This window comes from Athene noctua, chromosome 1 (assembly GCF_965140245.1).
Source record: "Athene noctua chromosome 1, bAthNoc1.hap1.1, whole genome shotgun sequence".
NCBI classification, from domain to species: Eukaryota; Metazoa; Chordata; class Aves; order Strigiformes; family Strigidae; genus Athene; species Athene noctua.
The window spans coordinates 26094555-26116034 of record NC_134037.1 but is presented as its reverse complement, the minus strand read 5'-3'; the positions used below and the strand labels follow the sequence as shown (position 1 = coordinate 26116034).

General features: G+C 34.9%; 1 protein-coding gene across 1 annotated transcript in view; it reads left to right on the top strand.

The window, feature by feature from the left end:
* Positions 1-21480, top strand: part of CSMD1 (CUB and Sushi multiple domains 1) — a 1262314-nt gene that overhangs the window by 609783 nt on the left and 631051 nt on the right. The window contains exon 5 of the mRNA XM_074922368.1: positions 7776-7983. Coding sequence (XP_074778469.1) covers positions 7776-7983 — 208 coding nt within the window. The remainder of the gene's footprint in view (positions 1-7775; positions 7984-21480) is intronic.

Genomic DNA, 21480 nt, shown 5'->3' with positions numbered 1-21480 from the left:
AGATTTTTATGATGCTAACATTAGGAATACAAATTGGATTAGTGATATTACAATAGTAAGCTTTTTCTCACAATGAAAATAGCTGTGAGGGGAAGAACAGGTGATATGTTATCATTAAAAAGACACCCATTTGTTGGAGGGAAAATAAAGAATAAATAACGAAGACAAACCAGTGAAGGAGATCATACATCACAAAGATCCAAAAGGATCAAGTAATAAGTATTTAGGTTACAGAATTAAGAAATATGTTTTGGAGAAATACTTTGGTAAAAAATATATAATCAAGAAGGTATTCTTAAAATAGATAAAGGGAGAAAGGAATTAGAGTTTATGATTCACTATAGAGTAAGATAAACTAAAGATAGAGATTCAGAGCTGATATTCTAAAAACATGTAGCAAAGAGAAATTGACATTTCTGGTGTTATTCATACTTTCTGATGTAGTAAGTAATCCTTTGATGTAATTTCTTCTCATCCTCTGAGGTTCAGACAAATATGATTTTATAAGTATAAGGAGGAGAAGAAGATTTCATGATCCCATCATTTATCCATGTTTATAAAAAAAATTAGAAAAAATAAAGGGAAAGAAAAAATTTCCCAACAATTCTTCTTATTGATGTTGCATTACATGATAAAAAGTGAGAAAATTTTCCCAAATCTAATTTCTGGAGAGACATGGCAGATTCTGCCAGAGCAATTTTGCTCATTTTCAGAATAATCGGTGCAATGTTTACATTGAGATGAAATTGTTACTGGTCAGACAAGAAATCAGAGAAGTGTTTCAGGAAAAGCAAATAGGATATTCTGTATAATATCTTACACAGTATTGCAGGACAAGATCACACCCAATGGAGATATGGACACAGCTACAAGTATATACATCTTATATATGTGCATGTGTGTATAAGTATATATATTTACACATACATATATTTATGTTTATATATTTTTGCTCTAACAAGTATGAGTAGGTATGGAGGGATCTGATAAAAATAAGAAAAGTTGTAGGATCCAAGCTGAATCTGTGCAATAAGACGCCTGGAAGACAAGAAGGAAGTGAAAAATGAGATGAACAGTATAATGAAAACATACTGAAGGTACACAGAATGATGTAGTAAAGTCAGAGAATGAAAAAGAGGACTTGAGTCTGACTGTTAGGAAAATAAGCAAAGTTGACATCAGAGGAAGATACAATGATTTGCTAAAAATGAAAAACAAACCTCAAGGGCATGATGAAAAGATGAAGGATTTCATAAATGCATGTAGACTTCTGGGAATAACTGGATTAACTTTCCTATTTATTAAAGAAATATACGTGAAATCTGCAACAGTCATTAACTTGCCCTCAAAAAATACACCCTTTTCATTTTTTTGCTTCAAAATTAGGGCTTTGTTATTAATTTGTTTTAGATTTACTTTAAGGGATTATAATGAAAATGAAAACATATTCTCAGATGAGGATTATCATATCACTGGCCCATCACTATTTCTGTTTTATTGAAAATCTATAACTTTTTCTGACAAATAGATCAGATTTCCTCTCCAGAGTGGATGGATAGGGAGTAGGTCTTGGTAATCTAACAAGCTGATATGATAGAGTAAATAAGAATTGTAAAAGGCTACTAAATTAAGCACAATGTTTACAAAGAAAAAATGGACCAGGTAGTACAAGACTACCCCACTGAGACCAGCACTGTCATGTCCAATAACTACAGGACAATCCCACTGGGGTCTGCTTAGGTCGAGCTTACTGAGACGTCGCCGCCAAAATGTTCGAAGTAGTGCTACAGCTGTAATGGGTGCACACAGGTGCCTAAACATATTGCAACAATGTTTGTGTTTCTATTTTGTACATACAATTAACTTGAAGTGAGGAATCTGACTTTTTAATATACGTAAAATAGACACTATTTTTCTAAACCACAATAATTTCTGAAATTTTAACAAAATAAATCCCATTCTACTTAGAGAGCAATCCAAATTATTTTGAAGTGTCCTTTGAAAACCCTGGAGAGAGGAAGAAAATTCATCTTAGATGCATGGTCTAATGAGTGTTTAATTTATGTGAAGTTGATCAACAGCAAGAGAAGAAATTGAGAAAGGGAGGCAAACTGATTAGAGCACTTATCTGGGATGCAGTACATCTGGATTCAAGCGATGATAGGGAAAAAAAACCTCCAACCTTCTGACAAGTTTATATTTTTTAAAAAACAGAAAAGGATCACAGGTGTTGGCTTTTACCTATGCAAAATAAAGCCTATAAACCCCTAAAATATTAAGATTAGCAAGTGAAGGTGAATATTTTGATGGTTAAAGAGCTGGTTGCCAGTTGGAACAAGATTAGATCAATGAGCTGTCTGATGAATGTGTAATGCTACACCATTGTTACACTTCATGAATTTTTTGGTCTATGAATCTGGCAGTTTAGCAGCTTGACAGTTGGCATTGACATCCCAATGTGTATTTTTAAACTTGGCATTGGTATACTATGGCTTGTTTTTAGTTTTTTGTCAGTAAGACATTTTAAAATGGTAATTTTAAAGTCTTTTTTCAAAAAGTCATTTGACTAACTCCTCATATTAACCACTTCCAAAATATCCAAAGCATGGATCTGTGAAAGTAATAATTCATTATTATTTCATAGATGTGTATTCTGTACTGCAGAATTTTATTAAATGAGGTCCAATTATCTACTTTTTCACAAATGAACTACAGAAAAAATGCTATTTAGTAAAGAATTGAATAAGTCATAGAATCATAGAATATCTCAAGTTGGAAGGGACCCATAAGGATCATCGAGTCCAACTCCTTGATTCTCACAGGACTAATTAAAAATAAACCATTTGACTAACAGCATTGTCTAGATGCTTCTTGAACTCTGACAAACTTGGTGCTGGGACCACTTCCCTGGGGAGCCTGTTCCAGTGACCAAACACCCTCTCAGTGGAGAACCTTTTCCTAATGTTCAATTTGAACTTCCCCTGATGCAGCTTTATTCCATTTCCACATGTCCTGTTGCTGGTCACCAGAGATGAGATCAGCACCTCCCCTTCCACTGCCCGCCTGGAGGAAGTTGTAGCCTGCGGTGAGGTCACCCCTCACCCATCTCTTCTCAAAACTGAACAAACCAAATATCCTCAGCTGCTCTCTCTGAGTCTTGCCTTTGAGACGATTCACCATGTTGGTGGTCACCCTCCTCTGGACACACTCTACTAGTTTGATGTCCTTCTTATATTGAGGCACCCAAAACAGCACACTGTACTCGAGGTGGGGGCCACACCAGTGCAGTGTAGAGTGGGACAATCACCCCCTTCAAGCAGCTGGCTATCCTGTGCTTGATGTACCTCCAGGACACGATTGGCCCTTTTGGCTCCCAGGCCACACTGTTGACTCATATTCAACTTGCCATCAGCCTAAGCCCCCAGATCTCTTTCTGCAGGGCTGCTCTCCAGCCTCAATAAATAACTGTTTCAGTGATATTTTTAATAAGGCATGCTAAATAATGTATGCCCGTGGTTCATTTAGAACCCTCTAAAGTTGCATTTTTCTTTAACAGATAAGACTTATAAAATGTGACTCAAAATGACTCATTTGATGATGATTTATTAAATATCATTCAAGTTTTGAATTGCAACTATTCTGTTGCTAGTGATAAAGAGGTAGGGAAATGGCATAACAAGAAGAAACTGTATTACTATGAATTTTGTACTTTAAGTCACAGCTATGTTTCTATCAATTTTGTTACAATAGTAATGTAGCAAAATGATCTTTCAAATCAGGACCTTTCAGGATAAACTAAAGATGAATAGCCAGTGCTGATCATTTAAATTCAGATCCTAAATTAATTTTGAAATGTTAGATGGGTTTTAAATGTGGGGTGGGTTTTGTTTATTGTGCAATAAATGTTTTTCATATGCATAAACTTTTTATTAGTTTTTGTATAAAAAAGGGTGTAGAATACAGAACATTTCACTCTGGAAGATGTTTGTGTGGGAAGGAACGTCCAGTAGAAATGAGTGAATGTTCAAAAGTTATCTAAACCAGTTTCAATAACGAAGTTTTCTAAGATACTGTTTCTGTTCTTACCCCATCCTTAGATATCTGCTTAGCAGGGCTTGCATCTGACTTGTAGCAAGATCTAATTTATGCAAAACACAGCTTACCAAAATTGTCAGATTGTTATTGTTGGTGAAATGACTCTTTCTAGTTTGAAGAAAAATGTGAGATGTTTTCATTGACTGCCATGGTTCCTCAGTGATTGTTTTGATTTTTACATACATTAACTTTATGGATATGTTTATCTGTTTTATCTAAGCTACACATTTATACAGTATATATGTTTTTAGTCAAGTGATGCCAGCCATATGTTTGTATGTGTGCTTTCTATAAGATGAATATTCTCTAAATTCAGAGCACTCAATTCCTGACTACTGAGAGATCCAAATGTTTGTAGCTTTATACTTCAAGTAGTCATTTATACTGATACAAACAGCACTTTGTGCGGTTGCTTACAACTTGAAAATAACCATGAGTGTTTGGAATTAATTATTTGCACATTTAAAAATGCAATTTGTTAATCACTTAGAGTTTGAATTTATGAAGCCTGAGGCACTATCTGCTAGCAAATTACTATAAGCACAGTGATGAACTGAGATTCCCAAGCACTGTTCTAGCTCTAACAAAGGTACAACATACAGAAGGCCAAGACCAAGAAAGACGATCAGTCCAGGGAGGTCAGCTAGCTCTGGGGCCAGCTGGTGAAACACAGCATGTGCTTGAACAGTTTATGTCTCCTACCCTCTGAGCAGTGTGGTCACATCCTGCCTGCCTGTGCTCGCTCTTAGGCAATTTATTACATTTTATCATTCAACAGTCTGGTTATCTTAGCCTGGCTGCCACCTATGATGAAAGAAGTCCCCAAACCACAGGCTCCTGGAACATGGGAAGTATGTCAGAGGGAAGATCATTCTGTGCAGCTGCTTTTGCAGCAGTCTTTCCCTAACACATCCACATCTGCCAGAGAGAAAATACTTTCTGGTCCGAGTTAGTTTCAGTGGTATTACCTGACTAATGTTCCCTTTCTGTTTCTGAGCTAACTTGGTTTCTTGAAAACCTCTTTGAAATGGCATTATGAATATATTAAAAAGCTGTACATCCCTCTGGCAGATATCTGTAGTAGCCTGAGTTTCTTTGGCCTTCAGTGATAATGAACAATGTATAAATTTAGATTTCTGCATCTGATTGCCAGAAATAATCAACTACATAAGCCTTCCTTGTCATCTGTAAAATTCAGAGCTTTAAGAGCTCAGAGCTTATTCAAGGGCTCTGCAGCAGAAACACTGAGTAGAATTGTAATTACCACTAGCATGTTACTTAATGTCAGTATAAACAGTGGGAGATGGTGTCACTGACAATGTTGTCATAACAAAATTTAATAGCAAGCAGCTAGTACCAAAGAGTTATGGCTGATTTTGAATTTTGCACATCTTGCTGGTTACCCTGGATGCAAAAAACCTGCTTGCTGGCTTTCAGGAACACAAGTAGAACCTGTATGCATTACTATCTGGATTTCATGCTCTTACATTTTGATTCTTTTTTTCTAAAAAAAGAACAACCCATACTGTTATGACAAAATATGAACATGTAGAAAGTCTGAAAAAAAGAGACAGTGGAAATCATCAGGTTTTGGGTTTTGATGGTTCATTCAAACTCTGATACTGTTGATGACCGCAGTGGAAATCAATAACTCAGTGTTAGTTTCTGTACTGAAGTATTGGCACAGGATGAATGAAGTTAATTTGTTTTTCTTTGCTGTGTTACATGATGATCTGAAGTTCTTAAAAGCTATATTATTTTTCTTTAAAAAAAAAAAAAGGAAAAAATGGTCATTTTAGATCTTATTGGATAACAAACCTCGTGTCTCCTTTCTGATTTATTATAGATTTACAGTAGTTTTTAAATGATTGTAATCTTTACATATATTATGCACCAAGAATTTTGACTCTGATCCTCGACTATATCCATAAGTTCTTTAATTTTCACTTCCTTTCCTCTTTCATTCCTCAGTTGCACAATGGCCCTTTCAATATGCACTGTATAAAAATCCAGGAATTGAGAGAGGAATCACAGAAATGGCCTGATTTCACCAACAAAAAGACATCTTTCAGGAGTGTAGAACTATTCCACCCATAGATCTTCTTCATTTAAAAAAGAACACATAAATATCAGGGTCCAGAAAGTAAGATATGAAATTTATTGAAAACACCTATCATCCTCTGAGAAATCTCTGTGCCAGGAAATCATGAAACTCAATAAGGCTTTGGTAGCTAAGGTTATGTTACATTCCTTTATGTCAGAATTTGCTTTGCATATAAATCTCTTCAGCAGCCTTCTCTCCTCTTTTTAGTCAAATTAATGGTCCATACTTAAAGAAATTATTCTGTTTCTGCCTTTCTCCTCCCAATCCTTCCTTTTATTTCACTCCCTTATTAGCTATTTATCCTCTTGTAATAGTCTCCTTTTTTTAATGTCCAACCACAGTATTCCTCTTCCTTTGATTCAGATGAATCCTTTCTCCTTCAAATCTTCCTTTAAAACTTACTTTCACTGACAGACTTTCAACTGTGATTGAGAAGAGCAGTTCTGCTCCTACCCCTCTCTGTTGTCTTAATTGGCTATTCAGTTATTATCCTAATAAGCCTGTAAGTTCCTTGTGTCATGCACCTTGCCAAGCTATTTGTCTTTAAATCTCCATGCGCCCTTATAGTACATAAATAATACCTAATAATAGCGGTAAGAGGATGAAACAGATAAAAATGAAATACTTCTAATCATTCACCTATGCAGAAATAGTTTTAATTACTATTGCTGTAGCTTTCATAGCCATGTTATAACACACCAAAATCCACTTGATGAATTTTTAATTTTTTACACTAATGAGTAATATGGATGACATGCTTTGTTGGTTTTTTTTAATTATATGTTCTAATACCCAATGCTAATAAAAATCAGCAGTGAAACCTAGTGGGGCAAGGAAGAGTACAAGAATCCTTTGGCAACATATTAACAGGCGTAGCAGGGAATTCCTATGCTGTGTATTTTTTGAAATTTAGTTAATAACCATTAAAAATACATGTTATTATCTGATGATATGTGAACCTTGGAAGGCCCATCTGGCAACAAAACATTCTGAATTTTTTTGGCATCTGTAAGCATGCTGATTCAGAACAAAAAGCTTGAGAATGGCTAGTATGATTTTATGAATGCTTCCTAATGTAGCACAGCTTTTAAATCTGTAAGAATATTTTTTTTCTGCAGTTTTTTATAGTTATAAGAAATGAGATGGATCTTTAGAAAATAAATGTTCAATATTTTAGATTTTATATCACAGAGACACTAACTGTATTTCTGTGATTCTCTGCCCAGTTCTTTCTGAGGCTTCTTCAGTGGACACTTTTACAGAGCCAAAGTACAGGTTCTCTAAATCATCTTATGCTGGGTATCTCTGCTAATGTTATCCTCATTTGGCCTGGCACTAAGGTGTTACCAACAAGGAAAAAAAGTCAAAAAACCCCAACCAAAAGTCTCTGCAGTTTAAAGGCCAGAAAGTGTTATAGTCTGTTCAAATAGATAGTGGTTTGTTTCTCTGTGTGCATATATTTTTTGGGTATTCTACATGCAGAAGGGAAGAACTGGGTTTGCTATGGCAGAAGCAAGGATGATGCTTCACTTGTTTAAAGTGCAGCTGTACTAGTAATTGATATTCTGCTTATCAGCTGAAGGAGCTTGTGGAGGGACACTACGTGGGACAAGTGGAACAATTTCAAGTCCTCACTTCCCTTCTGAGTATGAAAATAATGCCGATTGCACCTGGACCATATTGGCTGAACCAGGAGATACCATTGCTTTGGTCTTTACTGACTTCCAGTTAGAGGAAGGATATGACTTCTTAGAGATCAGTGGAACAGAAGCACCATCAATATGGTAAGTCAGAGATCTTGTGTAGGTCTCAGATTCTGTTTTGCCTTTTTTGTTGAGTATTTTGAAAAGATATTAAAGGATATTTAAGATATTTTTTGCCTGTTAGTAATGACTGTTTTGTTATGCATTTTCTTTTGGTCCCTTTTACCCTCCAGAACTGAAAAAACCCAGTAGTTTGCTTCTGCTTCTTTCCAAATCTTAATCCTTCTTCTTATTTTCCTCCATCTTTGAGTATCTTACCAGAGAGCTTTTATTGATGGTACATATTTGAACTTGGTATGAGAACATTTTCTGGTGTTGTGACTTGAATGTCTTATCATGATATTGTACTCTAACAATGAAAGTAGTGAGAAAAATTCAGCCTTACAGTAAAAGAGGAATAGAGAGAGAGCAAATAGATGCCATCTTATTCTAAACAGGCTATAATTCTGTCTTACTGCATATATTCATGTATGCAAGTATTACTATCTTATGTTGGCTGATGTTAAAACTGCTTAGCAATATTAGGGCTTAGTAATTATAATACTAAATCTACATTCTCTGTACTAAGTAAAAGATGATAGTCCTATCTGTGGGAACGGATTAAACTGCAGAACAGTTTGTATTATGATTTCTCTGCATGCTACATATGCAGGTTTTAAATTTTTTTCATCTCTGAGAACGTCTTGTGCTTGACATTTGCTATAAAATGTAGCCTAGAAAAAATTATAGATCTGCTCACAGATGACTGATGGTTATTATCTTCAGTATGCTGTTCTGGAGATCTGAAGCTATCTCGCTATTATTTTAATGTCATAACAGGATAGAAAGTGCAATATATTAAAAATTGTGAAATTCTAAATAGGTAACATCTGATCTGTTGAAAAACTGTATCAAATAAATATGCATGGCAACTGTGTTTGGTAAGTAGTAAAAACTTTGTTTTGAAGATACTTCTGGATCTATATCAAAGATTGCTCTCTAACATTTCCACACGGCAAGAAGTTGTGTAATGGCAGTCAGTGAAGCAGCTTTGTATCAAATTAAGTTCTCATGTCTGACTGTCTCAAGTACTATATATGAGTACACCATTTGCCTCTCTCTGATGCACAGATATACAGAACAGTCATCAATGCCAATATTTTCTTACTAGAGGTTCTAAGGACCAGAAGCTGAAATCTTGAAGAGCAGCTAATGGAGTCTTGCTGCAGAACATACAAATCTGTACATTTAATTTTGTGTGAGACCCTAGTAGACATGTAACAACATATTTGCAACTTTGTTGCAAGAGATTAATGTCACTGAACTTGAACATGGAAATATAGTAATGACTTTACATTTAAAGACAGTCACATATACATACCTGTTCCCCGGAAGATTTCTGATAATAGGTGATGTATAAGAATATGAGTGGTAAGCAATGGAAACATTATGCATTGATCTCATATGGTGTATTGATCATCATTCTGTTGGAAATCAGAGATGTCATAAGACTCTTATTTATCTTAGAATTCAGCTTGAACATTTTTTTCGTTTTCCCTGATACTTGTTTTTTGGGGTTAGATTTTTTTTTTTTAATAATACTAAACTCTGATCACTAAAAGCTAAGGATTTATTTTATGTTCCTAGGATCATAGAATAGTTTGTGTTGGAAGGAACTTTTAAAGATGAGATAGTCCAACCCCACCCTGCAATGAGCAAGGACATGTTCAACTAGATCATGTTGTTTAGAGCCCTGTCCAAGCTGACCTTGAAAATTCTCAGGGATGTGGCATCTACCACCTTTCTGGACAGCCTGTTCCAGTGTTTCACCACCCTCATCATAAAAAATTTCTTCCTTACATCTTTTCTAACTCTGCCTCTTTTAGTTTAAAGCCTTTACCCGTTGTCCTATCACAACAGGCCCTACTAAAAGATTTGTCTCCATCTTTCTTATAAGCCACATTTAAGTACTGAAAGGCTGCAATAAGGTCTCCCCTCAGCCTTCTCTTCTCCAGGCTGAACAATCCCAACTCTATCACTCTTTCCTCACAGGAGAGGCATTCCATCCCTCTTACAATTTCTGTGGCCTTCCTCTGGACTCACTCCAGCAGGTCCATGTGCCTTTCCTGTGCCAAGGTCGCCAGAGCTGAACACAGGACTTCAGGTGGGGTCTCACCAGAGCAGAGGGCGAGAATCACCTCCCTTGACCTGCTGGTCACGCTTCTCCTGATGCAGCCCAGGATACAGTTGACTTCTGGGCTGCGAGTGCACACATTGTTGACTCATGTCCAGCTTTTCATCCACCAGTATCCCCAAGTTCTTCTCTGCAGGGCTGCTCTCAATCCCTTCATCCCCCAGCCTGTATATTGGACATTGCCCCAACCCATGTGCAGGACCTTTCAGTTAACCTTGTTGAACCTCATAAGGTTCACATGGGCTCACTTCTCAGCCTTATCCAGGTCCCTCTGGATGCCATCCTGTCCCTCATGTGTAAACTGCACCACACAGCTTGGTGTCATCTGCAAACTTGCTAAGGGTGCACTCGATCCCACCATCCATGTCACTGATGAAGATATTAAACAATACTGGTATCACTGATACCAGTACAGGATCAGCACAAGATCACTGATAAAAATTTCAAGGAGGTGTGGGAAGTTTTATAAGAAATGTTTAAAGGATTGTTGGATAATTTGAAAGGAAGCTATATTTAAGTCAGAACAGTTACCATAGTGACATTAGAGCCATGCTAAATGTAGTGCATGCTGTAATCTGCTAAAATCAGCTGTGTGTTTAAATGTGAAGTTGTTCCATACTTAAAACTAATGGTCTAGAGGTGTATCATCTTAAAATGTGACTTTTTTTTATTGCTCTCTTTTATTGTGTCTGGCATCATGTCAATAGCTATATACGGTAATTCTGTGTTAGAAGAAATATATTCCATTAGCACAGTCTGGTAATTATGGTTGGTTTTTTCACTTAAAGGAATATTTGCTGTAAAATAAGCAAAATATTATCCTAGTGAAAAGCATAGAGGGATACATGAGCACTGCAAAAGATAGAAAGAGAGTGAGAATAAAGAAAACCATTTCAGACATGATTCTTTAGTGATTTTAGTTTATGGTGCAGTAGGTCTGGATTAGCTTCTCCAAACATATCAGAAAGGTTAGAAGCATTTCCAGCATGATTACAGTAAAAACCGGATGGACTTCTTTTAAGTAAAGCAATGGAAATACTAGAACAAGTAGAATGTAAATGCTAAGGAAAAATCATTTTATATTCCTATAAAATATGTATATAGGAGATACTGTTATAGTATTTATATTGATTGTATTGTGTACCTTATATTTATTCTATACTAATAAATATATTATTTATAATATTATTTATACAGTATTACTTACATGCCTCACATGTTTCTAAACCTTCAAGATCTTCACTTAATTTCCATGTTATGTAGCTGAATGTTGGTTTGTTTTTCAATGCATTGAAAATGAAGAAGAGATTTGTTTACCTTTTCTAATTCCTAAATGATTATTTGAAAATCATTCATACAGTTCATCCTAATGGAGCTAGTTTATAAAAGATTCAGGTGACAGTGCATCACTATGTATTTTATGTCCATGGTACAATTAGAGTGTCCAAAGCTATTCAAGTTGTTTCTTGTTTGTTTGGGTTTTTTGTTTTGTTTTGTTTTTTGTTTTTTTTTTTTTTTTTCCTAATTAAAGAGCAGTTGAATAGCTCTGGATCTTGAATGGATGTGCACATATAGATGACCACATTTTTAATCCTACTTTGAATCAATATAAGTGTCAACAGACTTAAAAAGATGAGCATCAGTGTTTGCAAGATGAATGTGAAACAGGTAGAACAGGCTTTTTAATCTGCAGAGGAAGTAAAGGTATTAGTTAGACTGTAGATGAAAGAAACCTTTATGAATTGCTTAATTTGCTATTACATAAAGGAGTTTTAGATGTAAAACATGTTTATATTGTGTTGGTAAGCTTTTGCTCGCAATGCCATGAACAGTATTTCTGGGAGCATAACGGAAAGACTACTTCTCTGCTATGTCTGGAGTCCATCTCTGAGTCCATGAAATGGCTGGAAATTTTGAGCTCCTCTTTTGTTAATTGTTAGAACTAAACGAAGAGGTTTTTGCATAACTTTTGGGCTTTAAATATAACTTTTTAAATACTTGCAAACATGTCCCTTTAGACTTCATCTTAGGTTATACGGTACTTAAAATTAAATCAAGGTTGGATCTAGAGATAGTGTTAAGAAATATCTTAAAAGCCCAGGCTGAATTAACAGGGTTTTGAAGTAAAATCAGATCACTAGGGAGAGCATCCTCTTGAAAGTCTCTCAATGAGTCTTTCCCAAGACTCCTCCTTGAGACTGAGGTGGGTGTTTTGGTTTTTGTAGGTTTGTGGGGGGTTTTTTTGTTTGTTTGTTTGTTTGGTGGTGGTGGTTTGTGGGGTTTTTTTTGTGTGTTTTTTTTTTTTGTTTTTTTTTTTTGTTTTTAATTTGGGCTGATTATTTTATTATTTGGAGGTTAGGTAAAGCTGGGCAATTCACATGGGCATAGATAGAATGGACTCAGGCTTTTTCATGTAAATATGCCCTTACCATAATTTTTGCAAGTTTGAAAACTTATTTTGCAAAAAATTTCTCTTAGAGTATTGCAGTATGCATGAAAGATGATTATGGTGCTAAGAATAATTCTGGAATTATTATTTTTTAACTTGGATTCTTAATATTGAACATATTTTTTTCTAAAATTTGACTGTGCTTCAATTTAAATCTAAAATTATTGTCCTTCAAATTTTTGTTAGTATTTACTATTAGGAAAGAATGAACTACACTTGATAACTTTTAGCCCAAACTGATTTCCTAATACAATCTAAAAATACCTTTAATATCCTAGAAAAAGGCCATAAAAATGTATGTGGTTGTGAGAGTGATTTGGGAGCAGCAATAATGAATTACTATAATCTCAGCATAGAATTTGACAGAAGTACCTGAAATCATCTGAAACTCACATCTTTTTTTCTGTGTTAATGATAACTCTTATAACAGCTGGGTTATAACACTAATTTGTGTTTCTTAGATACATATACCGGTCCAAGCACTTGGGTATAATTAAAAAACAGTAGTTTTTGATCTGCATGTTTCCTGTCCTGTTTATAGAGGTCTGTCTTAATCTCACCACCCTCATTGTGAGAGATCTATAGCAAATTAATACATGAAGTATTCCATGGATTATGGAGTGGTCTAAATCACCTTTTTGATAGACACCTATGGCAGTAGATCCACACATATGAGCTGAATATTTAGCTCAGAATTACATAATTATACAGCTAAAGAGCACCATCTATTGGTTTACTATGAAAAGATGTATTGCTTTTGGATGCACCTTGTATAAAGTTGTTATACACTGGTAAAGGACTCATGAGATACCCTTGGCAATATAAGGTTCTATTTTCTTTTCCTTCTCCATCAGATGAGAAAGGATGTGCTATGGCCATGCAATGAGAGGACGGCAGTTAGATTCCAACTATTTCTTTTGAGAATGCTATTAGATTTTTATTAATTTATTTGTAATTATTTTTTAGCCTCTTTAGAGACCTTCTGACAGTCATCTCTTGTCACCAGTGGAACTCTGCAAAGATGTATGTTTGTATTGGGGATGCTGGTGAAGGGTTCTGTCTACTCATTTTCAGAAGCTCTTATCTTTCTTTAGCTTTTAACTGAATTTGCCTTTCAATTATTTTGGTTAGAAAACTGAGTCCAATAAGTATAAGCTTCTGTACTTGTTAACCTGTTCTTCTGACCTGCCATGAACCACATTTCATTTTTTTCGTAGTTACCATAGGTTCTTTCTATTGACTTTTATGTTGCAGTTTCCAGTTAGTGTCTAAAAATCCCATAGTCTATTACATTTGAAAATCAGCATTAATGCTGTTTAGCACTTTAACCCAATCTATCAAATATAGATAGCAACACAAAAACTTTTAAAATTGACTTACCACAGAACATTATACAGTTCCAAGACCCAAAATACGTTGGGAGGATAGATACTTTTAAGGTGAGTGAGTAAAGTGGAATGTGTGTCTGTATGAAGACCTTTGTAAGACTGAAAAATACAATGATCATGACAGAATACTAGATATTTTAATTGGTAATATGTTTACTTACCTCATTAGAATTAAAGTTCTGTTCATGAAATATACTTTTGCTAACTGATTTCTTCCATGCCCCATTTGTTCAGACTCTTGCTACAGCACACATTATGAGTAGGCATTCACATATTGCAAACTGAGTAAGGAGTAGAAGAATCCCTAAAATAAGTAATATGGCAAATGCCATATCTCTTTAAAAGTCTCAGCGGAATACAACTTTTCCCTGGTTTCTATGTACTGTCAGTTGCTGCCTTTGGTGCTGATGGTTGTTTCTCCTAGCCATTCTCTGTTGGCAACACCCATGCTCCTACTGCTCCCTTCCCCTCCCCCAAACATGTCCTGTTTCTGCATCATCTGTCAGCATTTGCTGCCATGTTCAATGGTTTAATCTTAAAATCTGGTAAAACATCCCAAAAAAGTAATGACATATTATACTTGATCTTGCCCTTTTTCCCTTGGTTTCTAGCAGGTTAGGAGTTGTAAAACATACCCCCACCCCCTTTTAAAAAAATAAGTCATCCATGTGGTATAGTCATAGTCAAAATGGTGTATAAAAAGTTTGCAGACAGCATGCTGAACTTGAGTGCCTGTGGAGTTCTGTAATCTGGGAGTGAATGTCTCACTGGTCTCAGAGTTGTTAAACATAGTCTCAGAAAGGATTATCCCACTCACAGTGGGGAATTCAGAAAGAAAATAGGCACAGTGTTTTGCATAGGATACCAGCTATGTATACTAAACATGTCGTACAGGCAACTGGTATACTCTAGTTCTTAAAGTGTTGCTTTCCAGAGTCTTTTAAAACTCCCTGAGTGGGAAATAGCATGTTTTAATTCAGTATCTATATGCAGTTCTTTGGCATAGCAGTTGCTATACCCAAACATATGCAGATAAACAGCTTCTTCACTCCTACAGTTTTCCATAATAGGGATTAATAAGATGATCTCATCAGTGATGTATCTTGTACTTTTCTATATTTATCAAAATCATGATGTTCCAAAATGGATTTTCTGCAGGCATTCAGATGTCTGCTTGAAAAAATGAATTATCCACAGTTGTAAGTAAATTGTTAGCAGACTCGGGAAAATACAACTATCACTGCTCAGTACCTTCAGAGTCCACAGAAAGAAAAAAAACAATGTAGATGAGACAGGTAGTGAACAGTCTCCCCTCCCTAACATTTCTGTAGGAAGAAGATCAACCTGACTACTACTGACAAGAAAGCAAACCTGCAAAGAAATTGTTATTTCAAGACAGGATTACATTCATTTCCCACATCCTGGACATTGTCCTCCCTTTCTTTTCAGGAGCCTAAAGACTTTTTTTTTTTTTTTAATTGTTTCAATACAGAGGAATGTGTGTGATTTTTTTTTGTTTATTATTTAAGTGCATATTAAATTATATATATTATTTAAATGTATAAGGAGATGAGCTCTGCTAGTTGCAATGTAGCATCTTCAGATTCTAATGGCTAAAATGACCATAGGGAAGAAAAGGACAAAGAGTACAAGTAGTGGTTTCAAAAATAAGCTGAAATGTAACATCTGGATTTCTATGTGATCTCTGAGTTGCTGGTGTTGCCATGGAAGAAAGGGGGTGATGGAGGGAATATGGGCTTTGAGTTGTGGAGATAGAAGACAAGAATGCATCTAACATGAGAAGAATTTTGTTTGGATATGTTTGGATTTTAGAGTTGCCAAGGTTTTGGAAGCAGCTTCAGACTGGGTTGGAGGGGCTGGGAAATTTGAACTTCAGAGTAGCAATGGAGGAATTTGTGTTCTAGGTCAGAAGAGCCTTTGCAGACTGATACCCCAAAGGACCCTGGAAAGTGTACTCACAACCCACTGGCACAGAGCAAACAAAACCATCCTAAACCCACAGGAATACCACTGTCACAAATGTTGTCACTTTGATCCATCAGGCATATCCCTTCTTCTTTCTTCTTCTGCCAAAACAGGACTGTTTTGGTACATTTTCCTTTGCTGTGTAGGACAGCAGTGAAGTCTAGCCTGCCCTCTTTTTCCTGGTAAATACGTGGTAGCTGTATCAGTATCCTGTGGTCTTCACCCAGATACTGCACATATAATGTTGTCAAGTGCTGAAATATGTGTGTAATTCTTCTGAAAGCTTCAGGTAGAAATGTAACAAAACACTTTCCTGTTCTTTCTTTTGGACCACTGCTTTCCTTTAGATTGTATGTTAATCTTGTGTTCAGAGATGGAGGTGATGGAAATAATCTGATCTAAAAAAAAAGGTGGTAGATTCCTGATTGAAAGGCTTATCTATTTAAGGCTAAGTTAATAAATATGTTTAGTTTATGGTAATATCTCATATAGTAATCTTGAAAAAAAGGTCTTAGGCATGTATTTAAAGAAAGCATATCTGAAATACATTACTTATCTTTTGTGGTATCTTCATGCTAAATAATATATATATATATATATATATATATATATATATATATTAGTAACTATGCATAAAAGTATGTGGAAGCTTTTGCAAGGATTTTTACCCTAAAATAAATAGGATGGTAAATGTACTTCATACAAGTGTAGTGACTAAACTAATATAACCTCTTGCCTGTGTTAGCTGTAAAGACACAGAGACTGCTTAGCTGTTAACACCAGCATGTGAACGGTGTATGAAGTGAGAAGTACAGAGCAGTAAATTGATGCTAAATTCACAGAACACTATTGCTTTCTTTGCACCTATTAATTTACAGCCTACTGTGCTGAAGAGGTATAAAGGCTTAATTCATACCACATCACAAAATGACGGGAACATAAGAGTGAGAGAACTCACTTAAGGAAGCACTGTGACCTACAGTATAATTTTCCACTGCATTTAAAATAACATGAAAAGTACTAGATTTTTAAAATTAAGTATGTGAACAAGGTTTAAATAATTTACAAGAGTTTGGATTGCTTAGAATACCACTAACATTACTGTCTTTCCAAATAAACTGTCTAACCCTGGGGATTCAGTGTGCTCCTAAAATTTCCTTGTAAGTCTGTTGCATTCTTCTAGAACATCTATACAGTTAGCTTCATTTTCTCACAAAATCCTTGACATTAGATTAAGGAAAATATATTCCAATGATGAAACAGCTGATACCAGTACATTCAGATATTGTTAGGATCTTTTCTTAGAGAAATTTATGAATCACTAAGATTCTTACTTTTACATAGTACCCATCCATTGCTGTCAGCCTCAAGTGTAGCTTCCTAGTAAGGCAAAATCTACAGATATATTGACTTTTGGAACTTTATATTAAAACTTGCCCCCCCACCCCTTTTGCCATATAGCCCTACCAGTGATTCTAGATTTGCATGCAATAATCACAGTAGTTCTGAAAAAAATGCATCTACTTCCTGATTTTTACACACACACACAAAAAATTAAATAAAATAATCAGGAATTCAGACTGGAATTGATAATGTATATGTCTGTGGAGGTCTGTGTTACCTTTACCTGTGAAAGAAAAAGATTAATGAAGAAAATCTTGCTGAGAATGTATGTGTGCATATAAATATGAAGAGAAGCTAGCAAAATTGAAAAAATAATATGATTCAGTTCATCTGTGCAAATCCCAATTTACAGACGTCAGTAATGGGAATATTAGATCAGTGTGGAAGACAGGATTATTCCCTGGAGCTTAAACCAAGTTCTAGTTTTGTTGCTAGTTTAGGAATAATATCAGAAAGAAAACCAATCATGGTGTATCAAAGCTACACTGGCATGAGTAGTGACCTCTTTTCCCACTATGATGGGAAGGATGAAGAATGGTAATTGACCAAGCTGTTCTTTTCTAATATAATGTGATTTTCTATGTTAGATTTAAAATATATTAGAACTGTAATACTAGCTATTGCATTTTCTTAAATATATAGTATGATTTTTTTAATACATCTTGACTTTTTAAAACATGTTTTCAAATACCTGAGTATATGAAAAACTCGTAGAATTAGCATAGTTGAATGTGTTCTTACTTTCCAGCAAGTTAAACAGCAAATAAAATGATATCAGCAATTAATCATTATTTTTTAAAAGAAGAATAGAAGTTTAGGATTTAAGAATCAAGTGTGAATATTAGTCTATTTTATTTTTTCCTGGATGTACTGAAAAAACTAAATAAGCAAATAACTAAAACATTTGTTAGTAGGGTGGGATTTTTTTCCAACAAAATATACAGAAGTGGACATAGTCCTCCAGAAAACTCTTCCTGAATCTCCACTGCAAACTTTTTGGCCAGCTGCCCATTAGTTTGTTGCACGGTTCTTCTGCTGAATCCAGTGCTGTAACCTACATCAGGTCAGAGTAAACCTGTCAGTGAGCTGTTCTTATAGTTAATAAATAACTTGGCCCCTGGTATCTCTGTTTAGTTAACACACGGAGTGCATTGATTATTTCTTTGACTCTAAAAGAATGTTAAATTGAATTTAAATAACATGTTTATTGATGTCTACTCTTTTTAAAATATCTGCACAGTAGGCTAGCAGTTGGACTTAATAGGTTTTCTGCAGACGTCTGAACTTAAAAAATACTGTGCTGTTTTGTATCTCTGATGTTTTGAAGTAATAGTTACAGCACAAAAAGTTGTAGGGTGTGTAGTTGTGAATGAGATACTGTTTCTGTTTTTCTGTCTCCCAAGTAGGCAAGGGAGAGGACAATCAGAGGGGAAGGCAATTTGCTGTGGATAAAAACAAAATGCAAGGATTTTCCTGGTTAGACAGTTTAGCCAAGCTTGCAGTAGCACGACAGTGAAGAGTACAAATTTCAAATGTAACCCGTCTCAACCAAAATTCAACATAGAACTACTAATGATTATTTTTTTATACATTGGATGCTTTGTAGCTGATGAGCATATTAACTGAAAAACTATACAATATGCTAATAAGATTGGCCAATACTTGCATCCCACTTTTAGTGAAGCAGATAGAAGGGGCAGAAAAGAGATGCAAGTTTTCCAGGCCAGAAAGCAAGAACTTATTTTAGGATCATTATTTTTTTAGAATGATGTGATCCAAATATTAAAATCTATTGGTTAGAAACAATACAGTAAAATATGATAGGAAGATCTGACTAATACAATGGAATGCTGCAATTTTAAATTTGTACAAAGTCTCATGTAGAGATATGTGCTTGCCTGCATTTGGAGGAGACCAAGCATATGGCTTTATTTAGTATTCAGAGCTTTTGGAAATTATAGATAACATTTTGAAATAAAAGCTCAAATTCAGATGTTATTATGTATCAAGACAGAATCCCCACTTTTCTTAGAACTTAATGTTTTTCACCCCTAATTTAAAATTAGAACATCAGGACCAAATTCCCACAAATAGTATAGGAAGTAGCATGTCAATTAATTTAAGTAACTTCAAATGAGTTTTGTACACTGTGTATTTACTTACATTGTCACAATAATCTACAGTTGACTTTTTTAGCTGACTGTAGTGATGGCAGTGTAGTTTAGAAAACACACTGAAAAATAAGTAGAATATATTCTAGCAGAGCATATGTGCAGATTTACTAGAGTGTCATTTGTCATCTTTCTGTGTACATAACAATGTCATTAATACTACAAAGTTGAGCACTCAAGAATAAAGAATGCCAGCTTTAGTTTGACCCACTTGTACATAAAAGTTGACATAGCTTTTTAATTATGCCATCAAATACTCTTATTTCTCACTGTGCTCTGAGACTGAATTACTGTTGCTCATTTAAAGAGATTCTAGTCAGTAGAACTGCTGCTACATATGTTGAAATGAGAGGTTGTGTGCATTATTCGGGATATTAAATAAAAAGAAATGAATGTCTCTTGATTAAAACAAATGGAGTAACACTTTAAAACCTGGGTCTTACACGGCCTTTATTCATAGGGTTGCTATTGCATGGTAACAAGTATCTTCAGACAAGATTTGTGCAAGTTCTTACTAATATTGTGGTCTGCATTTCTCATATATCTGGGTTCAGCTCCTTTAGATCTTCTTTCAACTGCAATTATAGCCCATGGGAGCTTGAACTGAGCAAACAGAATACCAGGTAGTCAGGACTGATTTTTTTTTTTCTCTTTAGACTGAGTATTGTATCAAATTAAATTTCTTTTGGTGCTGTTTCTAATATTCAGATTTTAGTCCTTATTGGGAAAAAAAATCTTTAAAATATCAATGCCAAAAAGGATGTTCCATGTCTGGAAAAAAATATTTTGAAGTTTTATATTTATGTTTCTTGTTCTGTAAGAAAAAATAGTAGCAGTATAGCGGTATATCTTCCAACATTGTGCAAGCATAAACAAATAGATGATTTGAGTTTCAGCAGTGTTTTAAGGGAGAACATTTAAAGATAGAGTACATCTTTTGCTTTTTCTTAATTCACTATTTATGGACCCTTTTTAATTAGTTTCAGTCTTGTTTAAGTAGATGAATTTATGGGTTTTTTAAAATGAATTAATTTGAATAATTTTTATTTAAAAAAAAACCATTTTGCAACTGGAATGTTCTTTTAGTATTTGTACCATAGGAATTGCTCAAGACTCTTCCTCCTGTAAATTATGTAATGTTAGCAATTTCTGTAGGAGACTGAGAGCTGTATCTGAGTTTCACAGACTGAAATCACTGCTTAGATATACCATTTAAGACAATAAACATCCCTATTTACTCATCTTCACTCTCTGGGAAAAAAAAAATAAATCTGCTTTTATCTACCTTGAGAAAATGGCCATTTCTGATAGAACAAAGTATAGTGTTCCACTTGGGTAAATAAAAAAATATAAATATAACTGTCAGAAGTTTTCCTATGGAAGCTGTAAAAATTTAAACATATTCTACAATCATCATTAGCATTTTCTGTTTCTGAGTTCAAAACTGTAGTTTAATATTTATGGCCAGCCTATGTCTTACAACTATTTAAAGGATGCTAAAATGTTTTTGATGTCATCTCCTTGAAGATGTTAGGACAAGTGCTACCTACTACTGTGATGTCAGCCCTAATATTCCTATTTATTGCTCTTTTTTTTGGCCATGATATATACTTGAAGAAGGTCTTATAGAAAGCAAAAGGAAGTAAGAGTTAAGAACTTCTGTAGGTTGTGTGCAGTCCATGTATGAAGTAGATAGAAGAGCCTGACTTCCAAATAAAGGCTTTATGGATTCTAGCGTTCTAACATATGCAGTGAATTTCATTTCAGTCCAATTACGTGTTTATATCATGAATTACCTTAATGACAAATTGAAAACCAAGGCCAAGAATTCAACTGGTATGAAAAGTGCTTGTCCTCATAACCTCAGAAGTGATAGCGGAGGAGGATACTTGAGTTATTAATGTAAATCCCTATAACATGGCTCTCAGTATTGCAATGAAACAACCT